The following is a 26,345-nucleotide window of genomic DNA, read 5'->3' as shown; positions in this document are numbered from 1 at the left end:
CACTTCCAAGGTTAAGGACCGCAGCTTCCATCTTGATCTGTATACTCTCTTTGAGATCACTCACTCTAGAGAAAACCAGCTTCATAAGGAAAAGCTCAGGTAAGAGAGCTTGAAAGTGGTCTTTCCTTAGTTGAGCCTGGAGATGACTGCAGCCTGTGCTAACCCTGGCTGCAAGTTTGTAGGATACCCTGAGTCATCCATCTAGTTCACCCATACCCAATTCCTAACCCACAGAAACTATGAGATGATGAATCTTTCTTATTTTCAACCCTGAAGTTTTAAGGTAGTTTGTAATTAATATAGAAATTTCTATTGCACATCTTGAAGTATAGTGATTTGAAAAAAAATGAAAAGAATATATCAGTTTTTGCCTCATTATATTGCCCCTGACTACCACTTAATGCATAGAATTTTCCATATACTATAGCAGATAAGTTCAGGTATTAGTGATAAGTCTACATGTTTTGAATGAAGGTCTTTTAACATTGAGTTATAATTTGCTTGTATTTCTTTGTTTCATGTTACTTAAATTTTTTCCTCGTTATAAAATTGAAAAAGGCCTTTTTCCTTAGGACCCTACAGAATTTTAACTCACACCCTATTCTTTTGAATTAATCCAATGTAAACTAATCCTCTGAGAAGCCTTAGTGTTATACAGCTAGTGAGTGGGCAGTCAGGTTCCTTAAAATCAGTCTCAGATTTATCTGGGAAGGAGGAGCTTTTGGCTGGTGAGTAGGTAGTAGGCATCTTTCAGATTTATGGTTCCAGAGAAGTTATGGAAGAAGAATGTTACCCTTAAGATTATTTCTTATCTTCAAAGTCTCATTTTGGAGGAAAATTAAAAGGTGGCTTTATAGTTAAGAACCCAGGATTTGGAGTAGAAATGCAAGGTTCAACTCTTAGCTTGGTCACTTGTCAGCTGAGTAATCAGGCAAGATTCTTTAGATTGTTATAGATTGAGATGATGTATATATTGTGACTGTAGAAATGCTTCAAGGTATTTTACCCAATCTAAAATTCATTATTGTTCCCTGGAAAAGCAGCAGGATCTGCCTCTGCTCTTCTTTAAATCATGTTACCACATATACTGAGTTTGTATAAATGTCAACAATCTGCTACTACCTGACTACATCTCAGGCCTAAGTAGATAAATTTTTTTTTCTTTTTTTTTTTTGATGGGGCTGGGGTTTCAACTTAGGGATTCCAGCTTGCAAAGCAGATGCTCTTCTGCCTAAGCCACACACCTCCAACCCAGTTTGCTCTGGTTATTTTGGAGATGGGATCTCATAAACTGTTTCTCAGGGTAGCCCAGAACCACAGTCCTCCTGATCTCAGCCTCCTAAGTAGCTAGGATTGGGCATGAGCCACCTACACCTGGCTCCAGATAGACACCTTTGTATCACTTGCCTGGTGATAACCTCTGCTAGTAACTTCAACACTGTACTGCCTTGGTTTACTTTAATTCATCAAAGTTCCAAGAAGATTGACTCAGTACCTCCTGAATAGAATTTATTATAAAATATTTAGGCTGAAAGGTGTCTGGTTTGTTTTTCCTTCCTAACAAAATAGTCTATGTTATGTTATGATCTACTACTCTGTGAACAAAAAGATTTCAGACCATTTGGCCCATAATAGATTTCATGATAGAGATTTATGTAGGACTGCCTGCACTGAAAAGCTGAAGGGATAGAAATGAGCCCTGGGATCTACAGTGAAGGTATTTTTTCCATTTGCATCCAGATATGTAGTATTGACAGCTAAGGATTTTTAATTGATTATTCTATTCTTAAGTTATAATCTTTTGGTCTATTTAAAAATTCTATTTCATACTATTTTTTTAAAAACTGATTTTTCTAAATAATGGCTTTCTTAATACAGGATCTTCCTATGTCATGACCTATCTTTAGGCACTTGTGGCTAAGAATAGGTACTACTCTCTGCTTTCACTTCCTTTATGTGAATAAAAATATGGATAATTATCCCAGCTGCTACCTGAGGCCAGCTCCAGGGAAAACACATAAGACCTATTTAAAAACTAAAGCAAAAAGGCCTGGGGGCATGGCTCAAGAGGCAGAACACTTGCCAAATGCAAGGCCCTGAATGCAAACCCCAGTATCTCCCAAAAAAACAACAAAATGGACAGTTGTATTACCTCACACTCTCTTAGGATTGTTAAATAGATAAAATGAGATAATCCATGTGAAAGACTTAGAACCATGTCTGGCAGTGAGTGCTGCTATAATCACCACCACCCTTTCCAGAGTCCTTTGTGAAAAACAGTTGGGAGTTCCTTGAAGTAAAGAAAGCTGTGTTAAAGATTATTTGATAATTAAAACAGAAACCTCCTGGCATTGCTGTAAATCTCAGGCTCTATGGTTGGAATCAGGAATTCAGATAGGAGCAAGAAGATCATGGTCAGTGGTAAATTGTACCAATAATCATCATGCAGTTAAAAAAAAAAAGGACAGAATAACAGAGTATATACCAGACCTATGGAAATACAGAAGAATTTTGCTGAGGTTAGTTGAAGAAAGATTATTACACAGTAACTGACATTAGAATTGGGCCCATAGGTCCAGTAGAGAATGGGATTTGGGCAGATGGAGAAGAGGGGATAGAGACACAGGCAAAGGTAAAACCTACCCTAAAAGCAGAGATCCTGCTAGAGGGGAGGAGTATGAGGAAGGTGAGTGGTAGGAGGGAGGTAGTGCTAGGTAGCATCTAAAGGACCTTCTCTGTTGTGCTGAGAAAAGTGGCATTCATTGAGTTCATTAAGAGCATTAACAAGGGTCTTGATATGATCACCTTTAGGTCTTATTAAAGTAACTTTGGAAACAGCAACTTGATGTTATACAAAAGGAATGTATGGTCCCAGGTTGACACAATGAGAGTCTGAACATGAACACTAGAGTGCAAATGAGGAAGGAGACTAGTTTTTAGGACTTGGAGCATAATAAGCATGCCTACACCCCACTTGGGTGTCTTAAGTGGGTGGTAACAACTTTTTCTTCATTCTTCCTCTCATTTATTTCAGATGTGAGTAAGATTCAAGTCTGAAGTAGACAGTTTTATTAGGAAAGATTAATTTTAATCATAATTATTTCTTTGTATTCTTTCCTAAGAAAGTTGGCTAACTATAAACATTGAAAGGTAGCTCTGCTTTTATATTTAAGTTCAATTTTCTGTATCCTGTCTTCCCCCCCCCCCCATTTTTTGGTAGTACAAACTTTGGTAGAGATTGGGAAACAGGCAATGAAATAAAAAATTTAAGATCTTGTGCCAGAGCTTAATCATATATTGAGGGGTGGAGGGGCACGGGGATGAAGAACTTCACAGATTACACTCAGTTTCTAAGCGAGCCATGTGCTGAGAGGCATTTACAAATATAACTGCTTTTGTTCAGGATATTCATTTATTTGAGCAAGATCTAAAATGCTTTTTTATGAGTGTAATATGAGTGTACATGTACATACATGTATATATATGATAGGTGGATAAGTATATATGTATGCACACTTACAGAGCAAGAGAACATGTATATTTCATATAATCTACATTGGAAAGCTTCATTCCAAGGTGATTAAAGAAGTCTTAGTAACACTTGCTTATTTAGTTACCACATATGATTCTTTGCTCTGGAGGGAAATCTGATTATGAAAACAGCATGAATCAGATGATCTCACCCTGAGTACTGCATAATATCTTCCAGATCCAAATTGTCTCCAGATCAACACAGACCATATTTGAAATACCAGATGTTTCATACCCTTTCTCCCATCCCTTCTTTTTTCTTTAAATATCTGACATGCAATACCCTCTTCTGGGTCAGAAGGGTTACCTGAAATGTTGCCAGCCTGCTTGCTTGAAATTATGAACATGGAGAAATTGATTCCATTTCCATTTCTTCCTCTGAAATAAGCAGAGGAAATGGGAGGTGTTTTTCAGATCATGGGAATGTAAGTTCAGTTTCTGAAGCCTGTAGTAAGGGATATTTAATCAGGATAAATATTATGGAGTCATTTTATTTTTTCAGAAGACCTTGATAGGTATTTCCAAAAGCTGACTGTGATTTCTCCGAATATAGTCAATCCAGAGGACCTGTTTTCTTGGACACTGAAGAAGAAAAATTACTCTGTCATATCCTTGTATTGACCCTGGCCAGAATGTGTTACTAAAATTATATGAAGTAGACAGCCTTGGGACTTGTGTGTTTACAAAAAACATGTGTTTTTAGGCACCAAGTGTTGACTCTGCAGGGAATACCATCTCACATTGGTGCTGAAATGATTACATACAGCAGAACCAAGTTGTATCCCTCACAGCTGAGGTTTTTTTGTTTCCTATGTGTACTTTACAGATTGTTCCTCCGAACTGGGTTCCAAATGATTCTGACTTACAAGAGCCACTAATATACTGGCTTTCTCAAATAATCACTTTCTAGCTAGTGATTAAACTTTGACCAGGTTGAATAACAACTAAACTAAGATGAAAGTTACTTGATACATGATAGATAATCTTAATTTTAGAACTAAAGTTTTTCTTAGAGGCAATCTAATTTGATTCCTTTATTAACTAAATGAAGACCAGAGAAGGAAAATTACTTCCAAATCAACAAACTTAGCCATAATACTCTGGGACCAGATCACAGTTTTCCTGATTCTCCACTAGTGATCTTTCTACATTTTCACAGTTCTCTGTTCTGTTTGTTCGCTGGTATTTGTAACTGTAAGTTTTAATCATTTCCTTAATACCTGATAGCTAATTCTCACAGCTTGTGTATTACATACAAGCACACGTGTCTTAATGTTCATGTTAATCTAAGCATCTGCATTTCACTTTCTAAACAGCCAGTTTGCCTTAGCTAATGAGGGGGAGGACATCTGCTCTGCTGCTCCTCTTCCTCTGCTCCAACCCTTCCCATATACCTCCCTTCCCCCAGCCGCATACCCTTGGTATCATTAAAGAACCCTTGCTTATTATTCATCACCAAGATTTCTCAAGCACAGAAACTTATCTATAAGTTTTAGGTGTACAAGAATAATAGCCATGATTTTGAGGAAAGGAGAGGGACCCTAGCCAGATGGTGTGGTCTGTGCTGAGGGTAAAGAGCAGGTGTTAAGAAAATTCTGAATCCTGGGTCAGGGAATCCTCAACGCAAAGTAAATGAGAGAAAGAAATCAGTGAAGCCCTTAGAACATATGGGGATCCAGATCTTTGAAGTGAAACTAAAAAGAATTTGGGAACCCCAAATTCTGACACTCTGCCCAAAAAAGTATAGAATTGACCTTGAGAAGCTGCTACAAGCTGCCAGGGTAGTTCTGGCTCTGAAACGGACACTACTACACAGTAGAATTAGATGTTTTATTTCATCAGATGCAGTTTCACTTGTACACAGGAGATTAGCAAATATTTAGATCCTTAACTAGGGTGGGAACAGAGCAGAATAAAATTGCCTCATAACAACAGAGGTATAGCTGTTACGAGGTTGTGTGTGTATGTGTATTCATGAATGTGAATTTACAGTTGCATCCTAGATTATAATTCAGTCTGGAAGCAAGCACATCACCTGAACAGGGAAATAGTAGAGTGTGAATCACATCTTTAAGAGTGGCATTGTGCTTTTTTATCCTAACAGAGTTGATAAAGAGGATTAGTCTTTGGAAGTTTTCACCCAACAATGTGGCTTAATATAGAGATCTTCAGCTGGGTGTCAGTGAGGTTTAAGCTTGGTGGATATACACTTGTAGCTGTAAAATAATTTCTCTTATTGAAATGCCCCTAGGAAAATAAGTTCATTGCCTGTTTGAAACTTTCCCTAAATGTTTTAGCTGCTAACAGTGGTTTTGAAAACTAGGTATCTTTATTTGTGTTTTTGTTTTTAATTAGGGCCTCTTCCCTCAGGTTATAACAGACAGAGGGTATCATATTGCTGTGACCTCTTTCTGCTCTCTTTCATATGCTTGCTGTGTGTGACATTTTCAGAGTCCTTCACTCCTGTCTGAGCATGTGGGGAAGGAAGATAAAGTGCGTGCATTTGGAAAGTGCATGCACTTTGTCCAGGCAGTTAGAAACTGCTGGAAAGAATCTGTAGGGAGTTAGACAGAACAAGGTGGAAGAACCTTGGAGCAAATCTTTCTTAGCTTTCAAGGGCTGCCTACAGAACCAGTTTCTTAAATTGGTGCTTTTCTCCAGGTGGAACCAGGACTTATGGGGGCCTGTGAGGTTAGCCAAGCAGAGCTGAGGAGGTGTCCTTGCTTCCCTCCCTCTCCTGTGCTGTCAGCATTTTTGTTTGGCTTTTCTCTACGGATTCCTCCTTACCAGAATCCTGCCATCTCTAGAAATGTCTTCTTTTATAAAACAAACATGATAGCCCCAGACATATTGAATGCTTTTGGCTGGGTGAGGTGGAGGGGATGAGGTAGATGTGTGTATATGTTATTTCCTTCTTTGCAAATAGGAAAAGAAAACAAAAGATCTGCCTACAAAGGCTGCCCCTTATCATTCTTAGTTCTTCCTCCCCCCTTGTTCTCTTCTGCCACCACCTTTGCACATGGTGTCCCTTGGCCTTGAATTTACTTTCTGCTTCTAGATGTTGCTTATTCTTTCACTCTCAATTTAAGCATCCCTTGTTCAAAAAAGCTTTCTCAACCTCCCTAACTGATTTAGGTATTTCTTCTATTAGGCTTTCACAAAGTTGTCTCCATTTAGAGCCCCCCACAGATCTCCTTTCCCATTGACTGACTGTGCAGTCAGGAGCAAATTGTTTCTCCTCTCTGATATCTCACCCAAGGGGTGCCTAGTCTTCTAGTCTTGTCCAGAGGAAGAATGTGCTTTAGAATTGCACATATTCATGAAAATACTACCAGTTCTAATAATCCTAATAAATTAACTAGTAACTATTGTAAGAAAAGAAACACATTGCCCCTTCACAAGGTTGTCTTCGTCAGCAGTGAGTTCTTTAATGTAAAGTTCTATAGACTAATGGAGATTCTCCTTATATTACTTGAACCTTCAAGTTGCCTTCCTGTATGTTGATGGTATTTTATTAAGCCCAATGTTGTTAACATCAAGCAACTTAGATTTGAAAGCAGGCAAGAATTTAAGTAGTTGTTTTATTTAGAGAAAAAAAGTAAAACTTAGTTCTAAATACTACTTAAACTAGTAAATCTCAGGATTTTAGACACTTTCTATACATACATAAATTTGTATATGTAGACGTTCACAAGATAAAGTATAGTTCTTACTGTGATTTATATATAAAAATTTAAAAGTCACTGGTTTAAGCTAAACTATGTGGCATAAGCTATGTGATTAAGGCTCAATTATGTAGTCATAACTAATTTGAGATCAGACTTTAGCAGGAAATGCATTATAGTATGAAGCAAATTCAGGTAAATTCAGAATTTTTTTTTTTTTGGCAGCATTGGAGATTGAAGTATTCAGAATTATTAACTCTTCTATAATGGAAGAGTTCTTGAAAAAGAATATACCTTTTTTCTCCCCAATTTTCTCTTCATTTTACTATGGATATTATAACAGAGAAAGTTGTGTTCCTTACAAAAGACCAGAAAACTTGAATAACCAGTCTCCCTTTACTTTGTTTAACTCACTGTGTTTTTGTACTATGAACTGTGGTCATCAATGACAAACACTTTGATTCTGAAAAAAAAAATCATGTTGATGATGTTCAGTATCCAATTTAGAGAATTCAAACTTTTTGAAAATTGGTAACATAGATACGGTAAGGGTGATGAAGTTTAGTTAATGCTGGGCTGCTTTATATACTTTTGAGAGTATGCTTGTGATGGTCTGACTTAAAAATAAACACGCATTTTCCCAAGCAGCCTGGTGGACCAGTGGGTTTTGAATATGCCCTCAGTTGTGGTAAGAGGATGTGGTCATTTTCCTCTGGAAAAAAGGAAGGGCTTCATTTAAACTTCAGAGCTTATCAGGCTGATCTTTCAAGTAACAAATTATAATGTGGTTTTTGTTGGTAGTGATAAACAAAACTTGGTAAAATTACAAAAGGGAGCTGTTGAAAAAGATCTTGATTTGTCCATCTTTTTATATTTCATAAAGCATTAATAAGATACTTTAATGAGGAAAAAAACAGAAACAAATCTTAGTCTTATGTTTCTATCCAAAGAAACATATGGAATCACTGTCCATTCCTTCTAACTGCAACTTTATTTGTGACCATGTAATAAAGGCTAGTTTAAGGTTTTGTTTTTTTTTTTAAGTTTAAACCTTTTAAAAAAGATTAAAAAATCAGCTAGCAAAGATACCCAATACATACTTTACTTATATGAAACAAACTAATATTTCAGTGCAATGTAACTATACAAAATATATACAATGCACATTTGTTCACAAAGTAAACACTATAGGCTCAGATTTGAAAAAACATTCACATTGATTACAATAATATATATATATGTATATATATGTATATATATATATAGTCCCTGTAAAATACTAATAGCCAGATACTAGTATATAAAATGTGAAGTTCTGACACTACATACATTTTTAGGAAATAAAACCAAACAAAATCCAAGATCACTTTTGTTATTGTCAAAAGCAAATATGCCAGGTAGTTTAGCTATGACCACTGTCACCAAGTAAAGCCATACTTGACTGAGATGAAGACTAGTACAAAGCTGGTGAATAGGGACTGGCATAGCTGAAGAGTTGCGCTGGTTCTAGGAGTGGGGTAGAGGACATAAAAACATCCACCTATGTAATTTAATTCACATTTTCTCCCCAGCATTACCCTCTTGAGGGTTTCACAAGATGCCACTACACCCAAAAAATCGTAATACTATAGCCGACAGGGCAAAAAGCTTCCCTAGACTTCTTTGCTGCTGCACTATATGCAAATATTAAAGCATGCATCAGCTACACAAAGCATTGATTTACTACTCCAGTCACTAGCTGGTGACTAATTTGTCACAGTCACTGATGTGACATTTAAAATATGGAATAATCCGCTCACTGATGGTTTGCTGATATGCTGATGCAAAACTAGTTCATCTTTTTTATTGTAAGTAATTGGGTAGAAGAGCTTACATTGTTTTGTGTCCTTCCTGTCTTTACCCCACCCCTTCTGCTTATCAGGCCATGTCTCAACAAGTTACCAAAGATCCTTGTTACTGTTTAATATAATAAAGAAAAAAGAATGGTTTACTTTAATAAAGGCCTCAACCCAGGGTGTGAGCTCTCAGGCTTGGAGTCAGAAAGACCTGCATGTTCATCTCTTCTCTACCATTTATCGGCACTTTAAACTTAAGCAAGTTCTAAACTCTGTCTGGGTTTCAGTTCAGTCATCTCTAAAATGGAGAATAGTATTATTTACTTTAGAAGAATTTTATGAGGTTGTCTCAGATTTTAATGAGATAATGAGTAACATACTGGCATTCAAGAAATGTTTGTAGTTGCTGTTATTATATTTACTATAATATAAAAAATAATATTTTAATTGTAATTCCTAAAATCTTGAGTACATTTTTTGTTTGCTACAGAATATGTCATTTAGGTTCAGGATTGCTTTCTAAGCTCTGCTCTCTGACTGCTCCCCAATCTGAATGTATCCAGGGCAGGTAATAACCAAATACATAAATTCATGACTTTTTGTGACTTATAGTATTTGTAGTCTTCCATGCAGTTGTATTTTGATGCTGTCCTTTCCATGATAAAAAGAAATGAGGATATAAAATATGTTATGTATGTACTTGGAGATGCCATTTATATGCCTGGGTGTCATCATTGGCTAAACAATGTGATACTCTAAAAGATTTGTTTGAAAGTTATATCAACAGGGGTGTTAAGTGGAATTAAAAGTGCAATTTATTGAATTTTTTAGATTTTTAAAATACATAATAATAGATCCGCGTTGTATTTCTTTTAACAGATGGGCTTAGGTCATGAGCAAGGATTTGGAGCCCCCTGTTTAAAATGCAAAGAAAAATGTGAAGGATTTGAACTGCACTTCTGGAGGTAATGTGTTTTAAAAACTTACGCCCTTTGGCAGTAATTCCTCAGATAGCGCTGATCTTTTACATGTTCTCAAGCATAGTTGCTAAGTTGCAGGTCTGTTATTTTCTAGGAAATGAATAAAGAGTAAAGCTGTTCAGTCTTCCTATCATTAAGTTTGACTGAGTGGGTTGGGCTGTAACAACTATATTTAGGATTTCTTGTTTTATTTTCTTCCTTTCAGATTTCCTATGAACCTAAACTACTAAATATGCATTTTTTGAGTGGCAAATTAGTTTGTGGTAATGAATTTGTGGATTGTTTATTAATGTAATGATGATTCATGTTTTTCTTGAAAAATTAATTTTTTTTAACATTTCGGTTTTCAGAGTCAGATGCTACTTGATTATAAATAAAGATCTAGTTATAAGAATAATAATTTAATCACAATTTTAGCTTCCGTAAATAATGTAATGGTAATTCGTAACAGTTGCTCACTTCTCACATCTCATCTGTATTTGCGCTAAATTATAAATATGAATGCTTAATTGAACATTCATATCCTAATTGTCAGAAAGTAGTAAATTTTTTACTGAAAAACTTTTGATCACTCCAGGTTTTTTTGTCAAGAAAAAAATCATTTTTTGCCAATGTATTGGTTTGAATAAAGTACATGTATCTGCAAGGTAAGTGGTAGTGGATCAAAAGTGAATTTTGACTAGATCTTGTTTATATTTCTTATGTATCATGTCCATCTAAATCCAGTATTTGAAACCTGTCTTTATGAAAAACATATTTGTTCTTAATAGTTGTTAAGATCATCATGATAGGTAGTTCAAAGTTAGAATTGGCATATTATTGTTAGAAGAAAAAATTGATCAATTATACAATAGTAGGATGGTAGCTGCCTTGTAATAAGGAACGTCACTTAACAGCTACTTCTGTGTTATAGATTTCCATAGGAAATTCTACAATAAATAATTCCATCAGCCATTTTGGCTGTCAATAATATTAGTTAAAGGAGGATATAAGAATAAAATCTAGGTGGTGGTGTGGCTCAAGTGGTAAGAGTGCCTGCCTAGCAATTGTGAGGTCCTGAGTTCAAACCCAATACCACCAAAAAAATAAAGGAATAAAATCTAGTATATTAGTCTCCTTTAAAAGCTAGTGTATTTAATAAATCTTAAGAAATGTAAAATCACTTAAAAAAGTGATAGCTATAGAAAATCCAGTCCTGCCAGAAATGATGATATAATTCTTTACTTTTAGAAGACTTAGAATTTTCTAGGGAGTTTTCTAAATTCTGGACTTAAATAGCTCTTCCTTTTCAAGGCACATAGCAGCTGGTCCATATGCCTGTCAGGTTCAAACATGTAATAGGTTTCATGGATTAGAATACAGTTATTCCTTACTGTCTAATCCCTGCAGATGTCAAAATCCACAGATGCTCAAGTCTCTTACAAAATAGTAGTATTTGCATATAGTCTACCCCTATACTTCTTTAGATTGCGTATAATACCTGATACAATGTAAATAAATGATATGTTAAATAGTTGTTGTTATGGTGTACTGTTAGAGAAGAATGACAATTTTTTTAAGGTCTGTACATGCTCAGTACAGATTAAGCTTTTTGAGAAAGTATCTTCCATCTGCTGTTGATTGAATGCAGAACCCAAGGACACTCTACCTCTAAGCACCCCTTCCTCTTGTGCCTACCAGTTGACTTTGCGGAGGACTGCAGCGCCCTCTGCTGGGAATAGTTTTTACTTTGCAATCTTAATATAATCTTTTTAGCTCAACTATGCAAAAACTGCTAATGAGATTTTTTAAGTCTATTCAAAGATAGTTACTTTTTCTCTAAAGCAGATCAGTTTATAGGAAGCTTTTGTTTATTCTCTATTACTTTCCTCTTGCAGACAGTGTTTTCAGATTAAAAAATAGGCAGTAGCAGAGCTCCATGACGTGAACAGCACTTTTTAATTTTAGTTTTTATCACACAGACTCATTTAAAAAACTGGGTATAGTCTGAGAGTCTGAGCACCATAAAAACTAAGGCTTTGGCCTCGATCCTAGCAACCATTGATATAGTCCATCCAGATGGTATTTCTTAGTTATTCTGTCATCTTCCTGGCAGGAGTCCAGACACATTTCTCTGTTAGTTAGAATTCTTGATCCTTCCCTACCTTTTTCACTGTGACTGAAAGACCAAAGGCTGTTGCCTATGACTCCCCAGATTCATCCATTTTTCAGTTCAGTCTTTGAAGCAAAACATTCTAGACTAATTGTCTAACGAATATTGTGTAATGAAATGTGTAAGGAATATTATAGCTGTACTCTAGGGCTACAGGGGTCCCCGCTGCCTTCTTAGCCTCCTCCTTCAGCTTCCTGGTGAACCTTCTAGGACTCTTAGAGCTTTACAGACACATTTAAAAACTCAGAGTTAAGCCAGGTGCCTACGGCTCACTCCTAGCTACTCAGGAGGCAGAAATCATGAGGATCGCAGTTCAAAGCCAGCCAGGAAAAATAGTTCACAAGACCCTATCTCGAAAAAAACCCATCACAAAAAAGTGACTAGTGGAGTGGCCCTGAGTTCAAACCCTAGTATCCCTCCCCCGCCAAAAAAAATACCTCAGAGTTAAATTATTCTCTACCTCTTTACCAGTTTGCCTTCCACATAACAATAAGAATGATATGTTGAGAATGGGGAAATGAGTACTATTACATACTTCCTGATAGCTTAAAAACCCTCAGTTCCCACTAGACTTACTCCTTCAGGTAAACTCTTTAGCCTTTGATGGCAGACCTCAACATTTGGCCTCTGCTTGTTTTTTCAGCCTCTCTTACTTCCTTTCCAAAGCATCATGTGCTCCAACCGCTTGATCCGTGCTATTCTCTGAAATTCTCTGAATTTCTTATTACATATATCCTTGATTAGAAAGACCTTACCTCCAACAAACCAAGCACTACCTCCTGTATTACTCTGCTCAGGCTGCCATGATGACTTCAACACAAATTTATTTTCCCACACTTCTGGGTATTGGAAAGTCCAAGATTAGGTGACAGCATGGCTAGGTTCTGGTGAGGGTCCTCTTTTTGGAATGTAGAAACAGCTGCTTTCTTGTGTGTTCTCAGATTGCTTTCTTCAGTACGTTTGTGCATTTATGTAAAAGAGAGAGAAAAAGAGAGATGCCTGGGGGTTGGGGAGAAGAGATCATCCTCTTCTTATAAGGCCACCAGTCCTATCAGATTAAGACCCTTTTCTTATTACTTTGTTAAGCCTTAATACCTTCTAAAAGCCTTAGGTCCAAATATAGTCACATTAGGAATTAGGACTTTAGCATATGAATTTGAGGAAGATACATCTTAATCTATAACACCTCCTTCCCCTGCTTCTACACATTCCCAATTTAGAGATTATTTTCCCTTTTGCATGCATGCTGTATACTTGTAGGAAGTCAGGAAATAAATACATAGATTTCACTCTTCATTGTTTTGACCCCTAGCTTGTACCTGTGGGAGCGAGGGAGTTCACTGATGTGAGCAGCCTCCTAGGGCCTAGCTCAAAGCACTGAAGGGTGAAGAATAGCTCCAGAAAGGTAAAAAGAAGACACCAGTTGAGAGTGTATCATGAATAGTTGAGGAAAGCTAAAAATGAATTCTTAAAATTATGGAAGTTTGGAGTAGAATTTGTAACCCCTTTAGACAAACCTCATTTTATAGATCAAAGAACTAAAACCCAAAAAAAGTTAAAATGACTTACTTATGCCCATGAGTTATTAATAGAAATACAATTTATGAACAATTTCTGTGTATCATATATGAGTAAGCACTTACAGTTTTTGCTGCATAACAAACTACTATAAACCTAGTTGGTTAAAACACCTAATTAACTCAGTATGCATTTATTCTTTAGGTTAGAAGTCTGGCTGAGAAGGAAGGGAATGCTTAGATGACTTCTTTGCCACTCAAAAAGGAAATCAAGCTGGAGACATGACTCAAGTGGTAGTGAGCTTGCTTTGCAAGTGTGAGGCCTTGAATTCAACCATACTAACACACACACACACACACACACACACACACACACACACAAAAGACTGAAAACCAAGGTATTGATCAGGCTAGTTTCCCCCCCGCCCCCCCCCCCTGAATTTCAGGGAAAGAATCTGTTTTCAAGTTAATTCCTATTGGTAGAGTTTGATTCTTTGTGGTTGGAGAACTGAGTTCCTTGTCTCCTTGCTGTCTTATCAGCTGAGGATTACTCTCAACTTCAGAGAGCCACTTACATTCTTTGACTTGCAGTCCCTTCCATTTTCAAAGCCAGCAACACTGCTTAGAATCCTCTCTGCTCTTTTAAGCTCTCTGACTTTCTCTTCTGCTTCCACCCAGAGAAAATTCATTGCTTTTTAAGGACTTGATTATATTATACACACCTGAATATTCTCCCATTCACCATATAAAGTAATGTTATCATGGGAATAATACCAGAGGCAAAGGTCTTACCAGCTGTCTTAGAATTAATTGTGCTTACCACAGCACTTTCTGTATCTGATTGTACCTAATCCTCCTAATACCCGCTTTATAGATGAGAAACCAGACTTAGTAAAGTAAAATAACTTAGCAGAATCATGATTTAAAGATGGCAGAGCTGAATTTGAAATCAAAGTTTGCCAAAACTTTTCACCTTTTTGCATGGCAGATTGGAAACTATAATATACCTCTTCACCTTCATAACCTTAGAACTTTCAACTGCAACAGGCTGCCTTCTCTGAAGTATGATTTTTGTAAAATAGACATCATGTGAACAGTGGGGTCCTTTAACTGTGAGCTCTCCCCTTCTTCAACATGCCAGTGATTATAAAACTAGAAGAAAACAAAAAAAAAGGTTGAGGAAGCTTGATGACTACCCAAAAGAACTATCTGCTGGGCATTCTTCCAAGTAATATTTAGAGATAAGTATTTCTAGTCACAAACCCAAGATTTCAAGGAGTTTTTAGCCAAGTATTTCTTATTAAAGGTATAGTAATACCATTGCAGCCATCGATCACTTGTCATATTAGTAACAGAATTATTATTTTGCCTGACCTGTATTAAATCCTTTCAATAAAAGTTACATTTCACAAAAAAGTATTACTTGACTATAGCATACGTCTGCTCAGAATTTCTGACTGATTTAGAACTGATAGAAAACTAAAAATTTTTCACCATAAATGGAGAATTCTATAACAGAGGCCCATGCTCAAGTCCATATATGTATATCCCTGTTATAAAAGGGCAGCTTCCAGCCCTTTTAAATTATTGTTTGTAGCAGTGCCATAGTCTTGCCTTTAAATCACTATGAATGCTGGCAGCATGTCAAAGCACTCCAGTTTCTGCTGCTTGCCATGGAAAAATAACAATTTTTATGAACAGTGAGATAAAAAAAACTCTTTAGGGCAGATGAAGGATAGTTTCTTGATTGCTTTCAGCTTGAAACTAAATCTATATTTTTCTATGGCAATGCTTTTGGTAGTTTGGTTCTCTCTCCCTGGAATTTAACTCAAGAATTCTCAAGTTGTTACTTCAAGTTTTGAGTATAGAGTTTTGGCTCGTCCTGCATATTAATGTTTGCATATGTATGTATATTAGACACTAAACTATTTTTGTACTACTAACTTTTTAGTATAAAACTACCCTCCTCCCCCAATACTGTAGAGGTTCCACGTCTTCTTAAAAAGTTAAATAAAAGATGGTTTTAAACAAGCCTGATTCTGAATCCCCTCTTCCACTTTTCCCACACTGTAGACGAAAACCTCTCCCTAAAAATTTAAAAACAAATTTAAACCAGATAAGCAGTAAATGCATGGATTTCCACAGTGGATAGTTCCTGGCACCTGTTCTGATTCTATGGGGTTTTTTCCTGCATGGTGGTTTGTAACTGGCTATTCTCACTGTAGAAGTGAAGCTGTAGTGTAAGGGAGCTAGAAAGATGTGGTCACTCCAGCTGCTGCAGTGAGAACAGCTCCAACAGAAAGGACTTCCCACCCTTTCTGAGTCACATTCTTAACTAAAAGCTAGGTACCATATAGAAACGAGGATACAGAAGAGGTATGTTATAGTCTGGATTTAAAGTTGTTAATGAATCAATCATAGGTTTTTTTCTACTTAGAAAATTGATAATTGGGGGCAGTACTGTTTTTTGGTTATTTCTTTCCCCCTCATTGCTGCTGCTGATGTGTTGTTTGAACCTGATTTTACTTGCTGAGTAAAGGTGTGTTGGTGGTACAGGCAAACAGGCTTTCTCTAATGTGTGTCTTCCCAAGGACAGCCAAAATAAACAGTAAAATAATTGTAAAGGTGAATTTTATGTCATGGGTTATTTAAGCCTTTAGTACTTTCACAGGAAATACAATTTAACCATATTATAGCTTATCACAGTTCATGCTTTAGAAATCGGCAGGCTTTGTTTTCCCTTACTTTGTCTTTTACTGTTCATTTTTCAAATTCTAAAATTCAACTCTTAACTATTTTACAACAGTGCATATGTACTGGTGTAGAATTGGTCCATAAATGTTTCCAAAGTCCAGGATTCATCACATATCCATGACCTTGGGGCACTTTGTGGATAATCAGGATGCTTGCTATAGAACAATTAAGAGCTAAATTCCCACCCAACCTCTTTCCTCCTCACGAAGGCATACTCTTAAGCTTGAGCCAACAGCAGTGTGATAGTTTTGTAAATAATTCCATTGTTTTTGGTAACTGAAGGACAAGAATAAAGACCACACTGCATAGTAGGTTAATGTATTCCTTTCTACTAGATGAGAGTATGAGATAACTCAGATGTAAGAAAGAATCTTTTATACCTATAATAAAATATGCCAGTTCTCAGTTCTCCACTGGTTTTTGCCAAATAAAGTTTCCTTTATGCGCAATGTGTATTCAAGGAAAATAGTTTTTTTTTTCTCCTCTCCTTTGCTCCCTCTTTTCCCCTCTCTCCCTCCCCCTTCCCTAAGTTAGATACATATTCTGAAAAGGTTTAAGAAAACTCAGGGCACAAAAATATATAATTACTAGATAATTTGTTATTTGGCACAGAGATTTGTTTAAGCTTTTAATTTTTTTCTGTTTCTGGGAGAGAAGCCCATGATTTATATTAATTATAAATCCAGAAAACTTGTTAAACTCTTCTTAATGCTAATACTTTGTACTTCTGTATGGTCGGTCATAGTATCTTAATAACTACAGCTTAGTTTCTTTCTGATAAATCCTTATAATTTCTGTTTCTTTATTTTTCTCACTGCTCTGAATAATTCCTACAGGACAATATGAATAGAATTGGAAATAGCAAGGTTAGTTTCTTGCTTTACATCTTAAAATTAATGTACTAAGTGTAATGTTTGGATTTTTTGTTGTTTTTGTTTGTTTTGCTTTGATACATGTTTTTTCCACCCAGAAACTCTTTCTGGAATCCTCTTTATTCTTTTGATGAGATTACTAAACAAAATTTGATCATAAGAGACATTGAAATATTTCAAATGCCTTTTCCACATATATTGATTGAAAAGCAAACATTTACTTCATTCATTTTTGTGATTATCCTTATTTTTCTTATAATTTAGGTTACCTGGCCTCTTTCCCAATGTCATGGGTTGCATATTAGTAATTTTTATTTCCTCTTTTCTAATTTGAGCATTTAAGCTGTAAAGTTCTTTAGTTATCTAGGCATTTTAGTATGCATACTTAACATCTAATGTTAATTCACATCTCTGTTATCTTACTCAGCAATATAAGGACCTTAGAGCATATTCTAAATGCTCTGATCCATTGCCCTGTAGTTTTGTTCCAGCTTAAAGGGTTTTTTGTTTGTTTATTTTTGTTTTCGTCTTTTCTTTATTAGCACTGGGAGTAAACCCAGGGCCTCATGCACACTAGGCAAGTGGTCTATAACTGAGCTACATCTCAGCCCAGCTGAAAGTTTTTAATACCACAGTTTCCATGCTTCTCTGTCTTCCTCTGTCACTTTTTCCAGCTTTGGTTCCTCTGCCAGACACTTTTTCAGAGTCCTCACTTTTTTTTCTACACTTTCACCAGGTGGGAAAAATGATCTTTGTTCAGTTCATATGTGTTATGTATTGTTTTCTGATTCCCAAATTTTCTACCAAGCTAGATATTAATACTAGATTTATGTATCCTATTATCTGTATTTGGTATCTTTCCCATCTCACAGGCATTTCACATTTAAAGAGTAGTTTAGTTTTGAAGTCTTTCATCAACGTTCCCCACCCTGTACCTCAAATCTGTGTCTCTTGTATGCATTGCCTTTTTTGTTTTTGTTTTGTAGTACTGGAAGTTGAGCCCAGTGTTCACATTTCACGTGCCGTATTGCTTGAGCTATGCTACCCCCAGCCCTAGCCCTTTTGTCTGTCTGTTTTCCTTTCTTTCCTTTTCTTTTTTGTTTTTGTTGTTTTTCATTTTTGAGACACGGTCTTGGTGCTACCATTACCCACACTGACCTGGAACTCTTGATTCTCCTGCCTCCACTTCCCAAGTAGCTGGGATTACAGGCATGCGTCACCATGCCTAGCTATATTTGTTGTCCTAATAAATTGGACATTCCTTCTACCAATTTATTTACTCATCCCAAAAAATTGTGCTCATTTTTTGGAGAAACTATTATAGTGCTCAAGTCAACCACAAAGTTTAGTTAGGTTTATATTCAAGAAGGTCTGCAATCTGTTCCCTTTTGTCTTCACTGTGAAATACTCTAGTCCAAGTTATAACACATCTTACCAGGACCACAATAATAACCAGCCAACATGTGAGTTCTATTTATAAAGTAGCTACAGTGTCCTTGTTACTAAGAACCACACCATGGAAAGCTGAATGCACAATTAATTGGCTCCCCTACTTCCAAATATGTTCTACTCCTAATCCATTCTCCACATGGTAGGCTTACAATGTTTAAAATTATAGATTTAGACTGGAGGTATGGTGCAAGCAGTAGTGCCTGCCTGGCAAGCACAACGCCCTGAGTTCAAGCCCTTATATGATAAATATCTTGATATATATCATACTTAATAATTCTGTGCCTTCTGATTGCTTTTATAATGAAAGCCAAATTCTCTGGTGTATCCTACAAAGACCCCACATGATCTCATGCCTACCTACCTCTCCAACCTTTTCACCGTCCACTTACTTACCTCATTACAGTTATATCAACCTTCTGTGGTTATGAAACTAAGGGAACAGTTGTTTTCTCAAAGAAAACAAGAAAGAGGCATATCTGCAGATATGCCTCTTTCTAACCACACTGTAAAGAGACTTCTCCTTCCTCCTCAAATATGCACACACATACACATTCACACTTATATTTCATGCATCCTTCAACTCCCAACCTAAGTGTCATTTTCTTATGGAATCCTTTTCTTACCAGGTTCAAGTCAAAATTATACTTCTCAAGGAAGTCTGTTCCTTTTCTTTCCTATTACAAGTGTAATTATAAGGGGTGTGTGTGTGTGTATGTGATTTGCTTAATGTCTGTCTCTTCACCATAAGTTCTAGAAAATCAGAGACTGCACCCATTTTTTTTTTTACCATGTCCTCATATCTATCAAGAACACTGCTTGGCACATCGGCAAAAATTGGGTGGCATGGGTGAAATGTCTGACTAAATCTGCATGTCTGGTGCTAGACAGATTGAGGGAAGGGGTCAGTGTCCCTGAACTGTAAGAAGTATCATGAAGGCTAAGTTTTTTTATAATACTGAAATACATAGTAGGTGGTCAATAAGTTTTTGGAAAGGTAAAAAGAGAAGAAAAGAGAAAAGAGAGAGGAAGGAAAAGGAGAAAGAAAATATAAAAGGACAAAGAGGAAATGGAACAGAGAAAAGAAATTGGAAATGAGACAGGAAAGGAAATGAGAAAGGCTATAAACCTAAATGTAGAATTATAGTCTTTGATGGGAAAAAGTTAGATGAATCTACTTATCTTTCACTTAAAAAAAAGAACTTGGGGAAAAGCAATAAAGTGTTAACATGGAATAGAATATGAAATCTCTTGCTATGGTAGTCTTTTGGTGGATGGATGTATATGTGTGTGTATTTTAGTGAGAGCAAGAAGTACAGGTGGGATTACCTTCAGCACACATTCCCCTAAGCATGTGCTTTTTAACCATAACCTAATTTTTCAAAGTCTTATAAAGCAAGGGTTTGTTTTGTGTTGCCTCTTGCTTACATTTATGGATACTCATTCCTCTTCTTCAGTTATATGCCTTTGCATACAGTAACATAGAAAGTATGTTTAAAAGTATTTTGTAAAATATAAATGTATACATATACCTAATTATTATTGATTGGATGTGGATAATAATTTCCTGTTTATTTCCTAAATTATAGAAAAATATGTCGTAACTGCAAGTGTGGCCAAGAAGAACATGATGTCCTCCTTAGCAATGAAGAGGATCGAAAAGTGGGGAAACTATTTGAAGACACCAAGTACACCACCCTGATTGCAAAGTTAAAATCAGATGGAATTCCCATGTATAAACGCAATGTTATGATATTGACCAATCCAGTTGCTGCGAAGAAGAATGTCTCCATCAATACCGTTACCTATGAATGGGCTCCTCCTGTCCAGAATCAGGCATTGGTAAATAATAAGGGGAGGAAGGGTCCCTTTATTGAAGATCCTATGACCATATATTTAGAGCACTTCCTTTCATGACATAATCATCCTCATATACCTCCACATCTATTATTTTTCTGGGGTTCCCCTTAACTTTGACTTCTAGCTCCTATTAGAATCTTTTGAAAATAATACTAAATTCTTCATTGAGTTTTTCTGACTATAGGGAATGGTCTAAAATTTTTAATAAGTACATGAAAATCGGATGTTTTGTGTCAATCTAGTAATTCTTCTGTTTTACTTGTGAAAAGATTTTTCTTAAGATGGTAGAGAACAAAGAGTAGAATTTCTGCCATTGTTTAGAACTCAACAAAAAATATTCAACATTGTATTCCTGTTACTATATAAGGCCAAAAATGCAATTTTGTATCAAGCTTCTTCCACTATTATGACAACTAGATTAAGTATTTGGTATCTTTAGGAAGATTAATTAGATCATTAAAGTGAATCTTGGCATGGTATTTTTATATGATGAAAATGTTACTGATCCATAGGCTTTTCTAACTTCACCTAAAAATTTGTGATCTTTTCCAACTACATATGTTTTGGCTGAGCACAAGTAAATAGTAGTAATCCAAATGTTTTTACAAACTGAAAAAAATTAATTTCATAGAGAAAAATGAGTCGATCATGTGACTAAATCTACTTAATGTGCCATTTTTAATGTGTTATTTGTGTTATTATCTCAAGGTGTTTATAGGATAAGAATGAATTGTTATTAATGGATAAAACTCCTTTCTTAAGTAATTAATTGGCTTCTGATGTTCATTATGAAAGATTGTACTCCCTGATAGCTAGGACTTCTCCCAGTTGACATTGGTCCCCTGTGCTTTAGGCCAGACAATACATGCAGATGCTGCCTAAGGAGAAACAGCCAGTGGCAGGCTCCGAGGGGGCCCAGTACCGGAAGAAGCAGCTGGCAAAGCAGCTCCCTGCACATGACCAGGACCCTGCAAAATGCCATGAGTTGTCTCCCAAAGAGGTGAAGGAGATGGAGCAGTTTGTGAAGAAATATAAGAATGAGGCTCTGGGAGTAGGAGATGTCAAACTTCCCTGTGAGATGGATGCTCAAGGCCCTGACAAAGTATATATCCCAGTGGGGGATAGAAACACCCCAGCAGCAGTACGAGCTGTGGAGAACAAGTCTGCTGAGCACAAAAAAGCCCAATACGTAAGTAGAGTGGTCAGCGGTTGGGCCAGTTTGTGTGTGTTTACAGATTCTTTTTCTTTCTTAGAACTTTTTTGCTCTGCTTCCAATAGGAATAGGTAAAGGAAAGAAACTGAGTGAAAATTCAGTTTAGACTTATCTGAGAGAGTCATTATGTTTGAAAATTCTGTCTACAGCCAAATTTTCTGATTATTTGTTGCCACAGATAATTGTGAACTTTATGTATACACAGTAGTTGGCATTGGTATCCTGCTTGAAGAAAACATACCAAACTACTATCTGTTTCTCAACATAACTTTGGTGTTTGCTTATTTCTTCCTAAAAATCAGAATAAGGCATACTTAGATTACCTAAAATTGAGACTTAAATTTATGTGACTACATTGGCAAGCATTTTTTATAAAGTCTCCTAAAGATAATGAGGTTAAAGTCTTTATCTTGTTATTTTTTTTCTTTTGAGTACTAGGGATTGAATTTAGGACCTATGCTTGCTAAGCAAGTGCTCTACCACCTGAGGCACACTCCCAGTCCTTTTGCTTTTAGTTTGTTTTTTTTCAGAGAGGGTCTCACACTTTTACTTCAGCTGACCTCCAACTAAAATCCTACTCTCTCTGTCTCCTGAGTAGTTGGTGAAATATTTTTCTAATGACTCAAAGGTCAAAGACAATTATGACAGAAATGGACAAAGTATAAAAACTAAACTTACTATGATATAGTTCAACTTATTAGTTGGCTTAGTCCTGCAGAAAAATTACTAATAAGCTCTAAAGTAATCATTTTTGAGAGAACTCATATAAAATTGAGATGAAAATTACTATTAACCTTTTCCCATAAGTGACTTCCATTCTGGAGACAATCCTGTCTTACACGAGGGAAAGAAGTGAGTTCAAATAGCCTGGAGAAAACTGAGGTTCTGTTTCATAGGAGTATTAATACCTTACCATCTAGATGTACAAAGTAATAATTTTTGTAGAAAATAATTTGTCTTGAAGTTGTCTCTCTGAATTCCTCCTGAAGCCGGTGATATTCGAGTCTTTTGATGACTGGATTGTTTTGGATGCTTCTCTTTTAGTCCTGCTACTGCTGCAAGCTAAGTATGAAGGAAGGAGACCCAGCCATCTATGCTGAAAGGGCTGGCTATAATAAACTGTGGCACCCAGCTTGTTTTGTCTGCAGCATCTGTGGTGAACTCCTGGTTGACATGATATACTTCTGGAAGAATGGGAAGCTGTACTGTGGCAGACATTACTGTGACAGTGAGAAGCCCCGATGTGCTGGCTGTGATGAGGTTTGTTCTCTGGGCCACCCACATGATCTGTCTTGTATATCAATATGGGCACCTTACCCAGAAGGCAACAGAAATTAACCAAACATTAGTTTTTATTTATATCCAAAGAAGTCTCCTGAAAGAAAATTTTGATTTTTTTTTATTTTGGTTGTGTGTCTTAGTGTGTTTGCTAATGACTGTCCAGAAATAAAAGATTGATTTGAACTAAATGATAACATAAATTCAAGTTTAATTAATGTTACCATTTCCTGATTGATCTGCTTGTAGATTGTAATACCTTATTGTCTATAAAGAACCTTGCTTTGTAATCTGTGGCACAAAGAAAAATGTCTGATTCATCTTATTTTACTCCTCTTGCCAGCTGATATTCAGCAATGAGTATACTCAAGCAGAAAACCAGAATTGGCATCTGAAACACTTCTGCTGCTTTGACTGTGACAACATCCTCGCAGGCGAAATATATGTGATGGTCAATGACAAGCCTGTTTGCAAGCCCTGCTATGTGAAGAACCATGCTGTGGTGAGAAGTGTTGTAGGGACGCAGTTGTCTCAGTGTGCTTTCTGACTGAGTTTATGCCTCTCTTCAAGCCTCTTACAAATGGGAAGGAGAAGGCATTCATCTTACTAAAAAGCAAGTGATTCCCACCATAGGGTGTTAAAATTCAGGCAATTCAAAGACACTATTACCACAAGGTGGCTCATTCTACCTTATGTTTACAATATAGATTTTAAATTCTGCTTGATAATAGAACTCTCACTAAGAAAAAATTCTAAGTAATGTTTTCAGGGGTTGTTTGTAACTATAGCTGTATTCGAATGTGTGTGGTTTCTGTTCATGTTACTGGACCACCTACTAGGATTTTATTTTTACTACATGGAAATTGTATAGTGCTCAAACCTTCGCTGAATTGATTTAGTATAACAAAATTTGACCTGTACATTTAGATTCATTGTGTGGTCCAAACATTCAGGTACTTAATGTGAGAGTATATTTTTTATTGCTTACACAAAACTGCTATTGTATAATAGCCAAGAGATTGGTAATATAGATAAAAGATAAAAAAATTGACCATGTATGGTAGAGCTTATAAGCCAGGAGTACCAGAAGTATCTTTTACTTCTATGTATGTAGGAAAAGCATACTAGTTACAGGTTTCCCTCAGCTATCAAGTAGGGGAGACTCCTGGCTAAGGAATATAATACCTACTTTTATAGTATTTTGGAGGTATCAATGTGTTCGTTTTCTTTTTTCTACTGTAATACAGATGATTTTTTATTTTCATTGTATACATGTTCAATTAAGTATGTATGTCTGTGCATCCTTTGTACCTTTGAGTATAATACATATAGAATACTGAATGGTGCAGGGAATGTAAGTATTAGTGTTCTATAATATTAGATTATACATAAATATGACTGATCTTATGACAGAACAGAAGCCAGTTAATTACAACTTATTTTTATAGTGCAAACTAATTCTCAAACACTGTATTTTTATTTGAGTGCTTAATTACTTTGAACATGACTTTAATTTGCTAGTGCCTAGAAACTAGTGGTATTAATAATCTCATGTGTCTGGTAAAATTATTGTTTCAAAGTTTTAATGAGTGAAGAAAATCATCTTATAAACTTTTTAATTACTGATGTGTAATCTGTTAAAATATGCTGAGACCAAATGCACTGCTTTGGAATTTTCTGTCAAGACTTTCTACCTTAAACACCACAGGGATATCTTACAAGCATCAAACCACCTGTTTGGCCTTCAAAGCACCTGTTTGGTGCTTAGCATATAGGCCCCCATTAATGATTGTTGGCTAAAAAAGTTCACTAGGAAGACATTTCCACTTCTGTATTTTTTTATGCCATTCTTGGTTTTAATTTACCATATAAAGAAACATGTTAAATTTGTCCATAGGTTAAAATGCTATGCCATGGTTTGATCTCTCACCCTATTCTCTTGCTTGTATTATTCCTGAGCAGGTATGTCAAGGATGCCACAATGCAATTGATCCAGAAGTGCAGCGAGTGAGCTACAACAACTTCAGCTGGCATGCGTCCACAGAGTGCTTCCTGTGCTCCTGCTGCAGCAAATGTCTTATTGGGCAAAAGTTCATGCCTATGGAAGGGATGGTTTTCTGTTCAGTGGAGTGTAAGAAGATGATGTCCTAGGAGAGTACCACACAGCATTGAGCCATAGCTATCCAAAGCAGCCTGCATTTCTATGATAAAATGCAATTTGAAAAAATAAAAGGAAAAGAACCCATAAAGGCAACCAGAAGATTTTGTTCAATACCTTTGTCTGGTTTTTTTTTTAATCAGTTTTTGTCTCAACTTTAAAAGCCTGCTTTAAGCATTTGATTTTAAAAACAGCAAAGAATTTTAGCTTTCTGTAGTTTTCCAAATATGAAATCTTCAAGTAGGAAGCTTGTGTTTAAGTAATCTTCATATCTCTATGCTGGTGCCAAATGTAGTATATATAAAACACTTAAAAGTTAGTGTTCTGAATGGAAGATGAGCATCCCTAGTTCTATACTTTTTTTTTCCTTATGTACAAAATGAAAAGGAAATTATTTTACCCTCATGTCAGCACTCCACATTTATTCCTCATCTTACTCATTGAACTTATAATGAACTCAGTGAATTGTTACCAGAGAACATAGAAATACAATGCATTTTGTAGAGCTGTTTTAACACCTCTGCATTTGCTAAGTCCTGATTCAGGCAGAGGTGGAATTTGTATATTGTATTTCTCTGTATTTTATTCACCCTACCTCTTAAGTATTCTCTTTTGCAAGCTGGTGACCTCCACCTGTGGCCTTGAATATTTTACTATCACACGTGGCATAACAATATTTGCACTTTTTATTTTTATAGAGTTTTGTCTTGGGACATAAAAACCAAGCCATTCATTTATATTGTTTTTAATCCAAAGAATATATATAGTTTTTGTACCCAGGGAGCTATAACTTTTACTAATTGCACTTGCCTGTCATAGTTTGAATAAGTATTTTGCATGATTTTCAATCTTATCTAATGAATACTGCCTTTAATTCTTCTAAAGCATTTTCATAGATATGTAGAATGTCTTCTTTGTCCACATTCTTCCATCTTTATGTTATTTCTCATGTTTATTTTCCTACAAACTTCCATACTTAGCTATGCACTATGAACATTAAATGGAATGAATGATATGTATATTATTATTCAAAATAAAGTCTCTTTTACTTTAATAATTGTCTTTTTTCACATCCTTTTCA

General features: G+C 36.0%; 1 protein-coding gene across 1 annotated transcript in view; it reads left to right on the top strand.

Moving 5' to 3' along the window:
* Positions 1–26,321, top strand: part of Tes (testin LIM domain protein) — a 39,062-nt gene extending 12,741 nt beyond the window's left edge. The window contains exons 2-7 of the mRNA XM_020168952.2: positions 9,911–9,996; positions 20,345–20,597; positions 21,469–21,804; positions 22,873–23,088; positions 23,450–23,608; positions 25,069–26,321. Coding sequence (XP_020024541.2) covers positions 9,911–9,996; positions 20,345–20,597; positions 21,469–21,804; positions 22,873–23,088; positions 23,450–23,608; positions 25,069–25,257 — 1,239 coding nt within the window. The 3' untranslated portion in view covers positions 25,258–26,321. The remainder of the gene's footprint in view (positions 1–9,910; positions 9,997–20,344; positions 20,598–21,468; positions 21,805–22,872; positions 23,089–23,449; positions 23,609–25,068) is intronic.
* Positions 26,322–26,345: the final 24 nt, after the last annotated feature.

Source organism: Castor canadensis, chromosome 2 (assembly GCF_047511655.1).
Source record: "Castor canadensis chromosome 2, mCasCan1.hap1v2, whole genome shotgun sequence".
Taxonomy (NCBI): Eukaryota; Metazoa; Chordata; class Mammalia; order Rodentia; family Castoridae; genus Castor; species Castor canadensis.
Note: the sequence above shows the minus strand (reverse complement) of the source record. Positions and strands in the feature narration are given on the sequence as shown.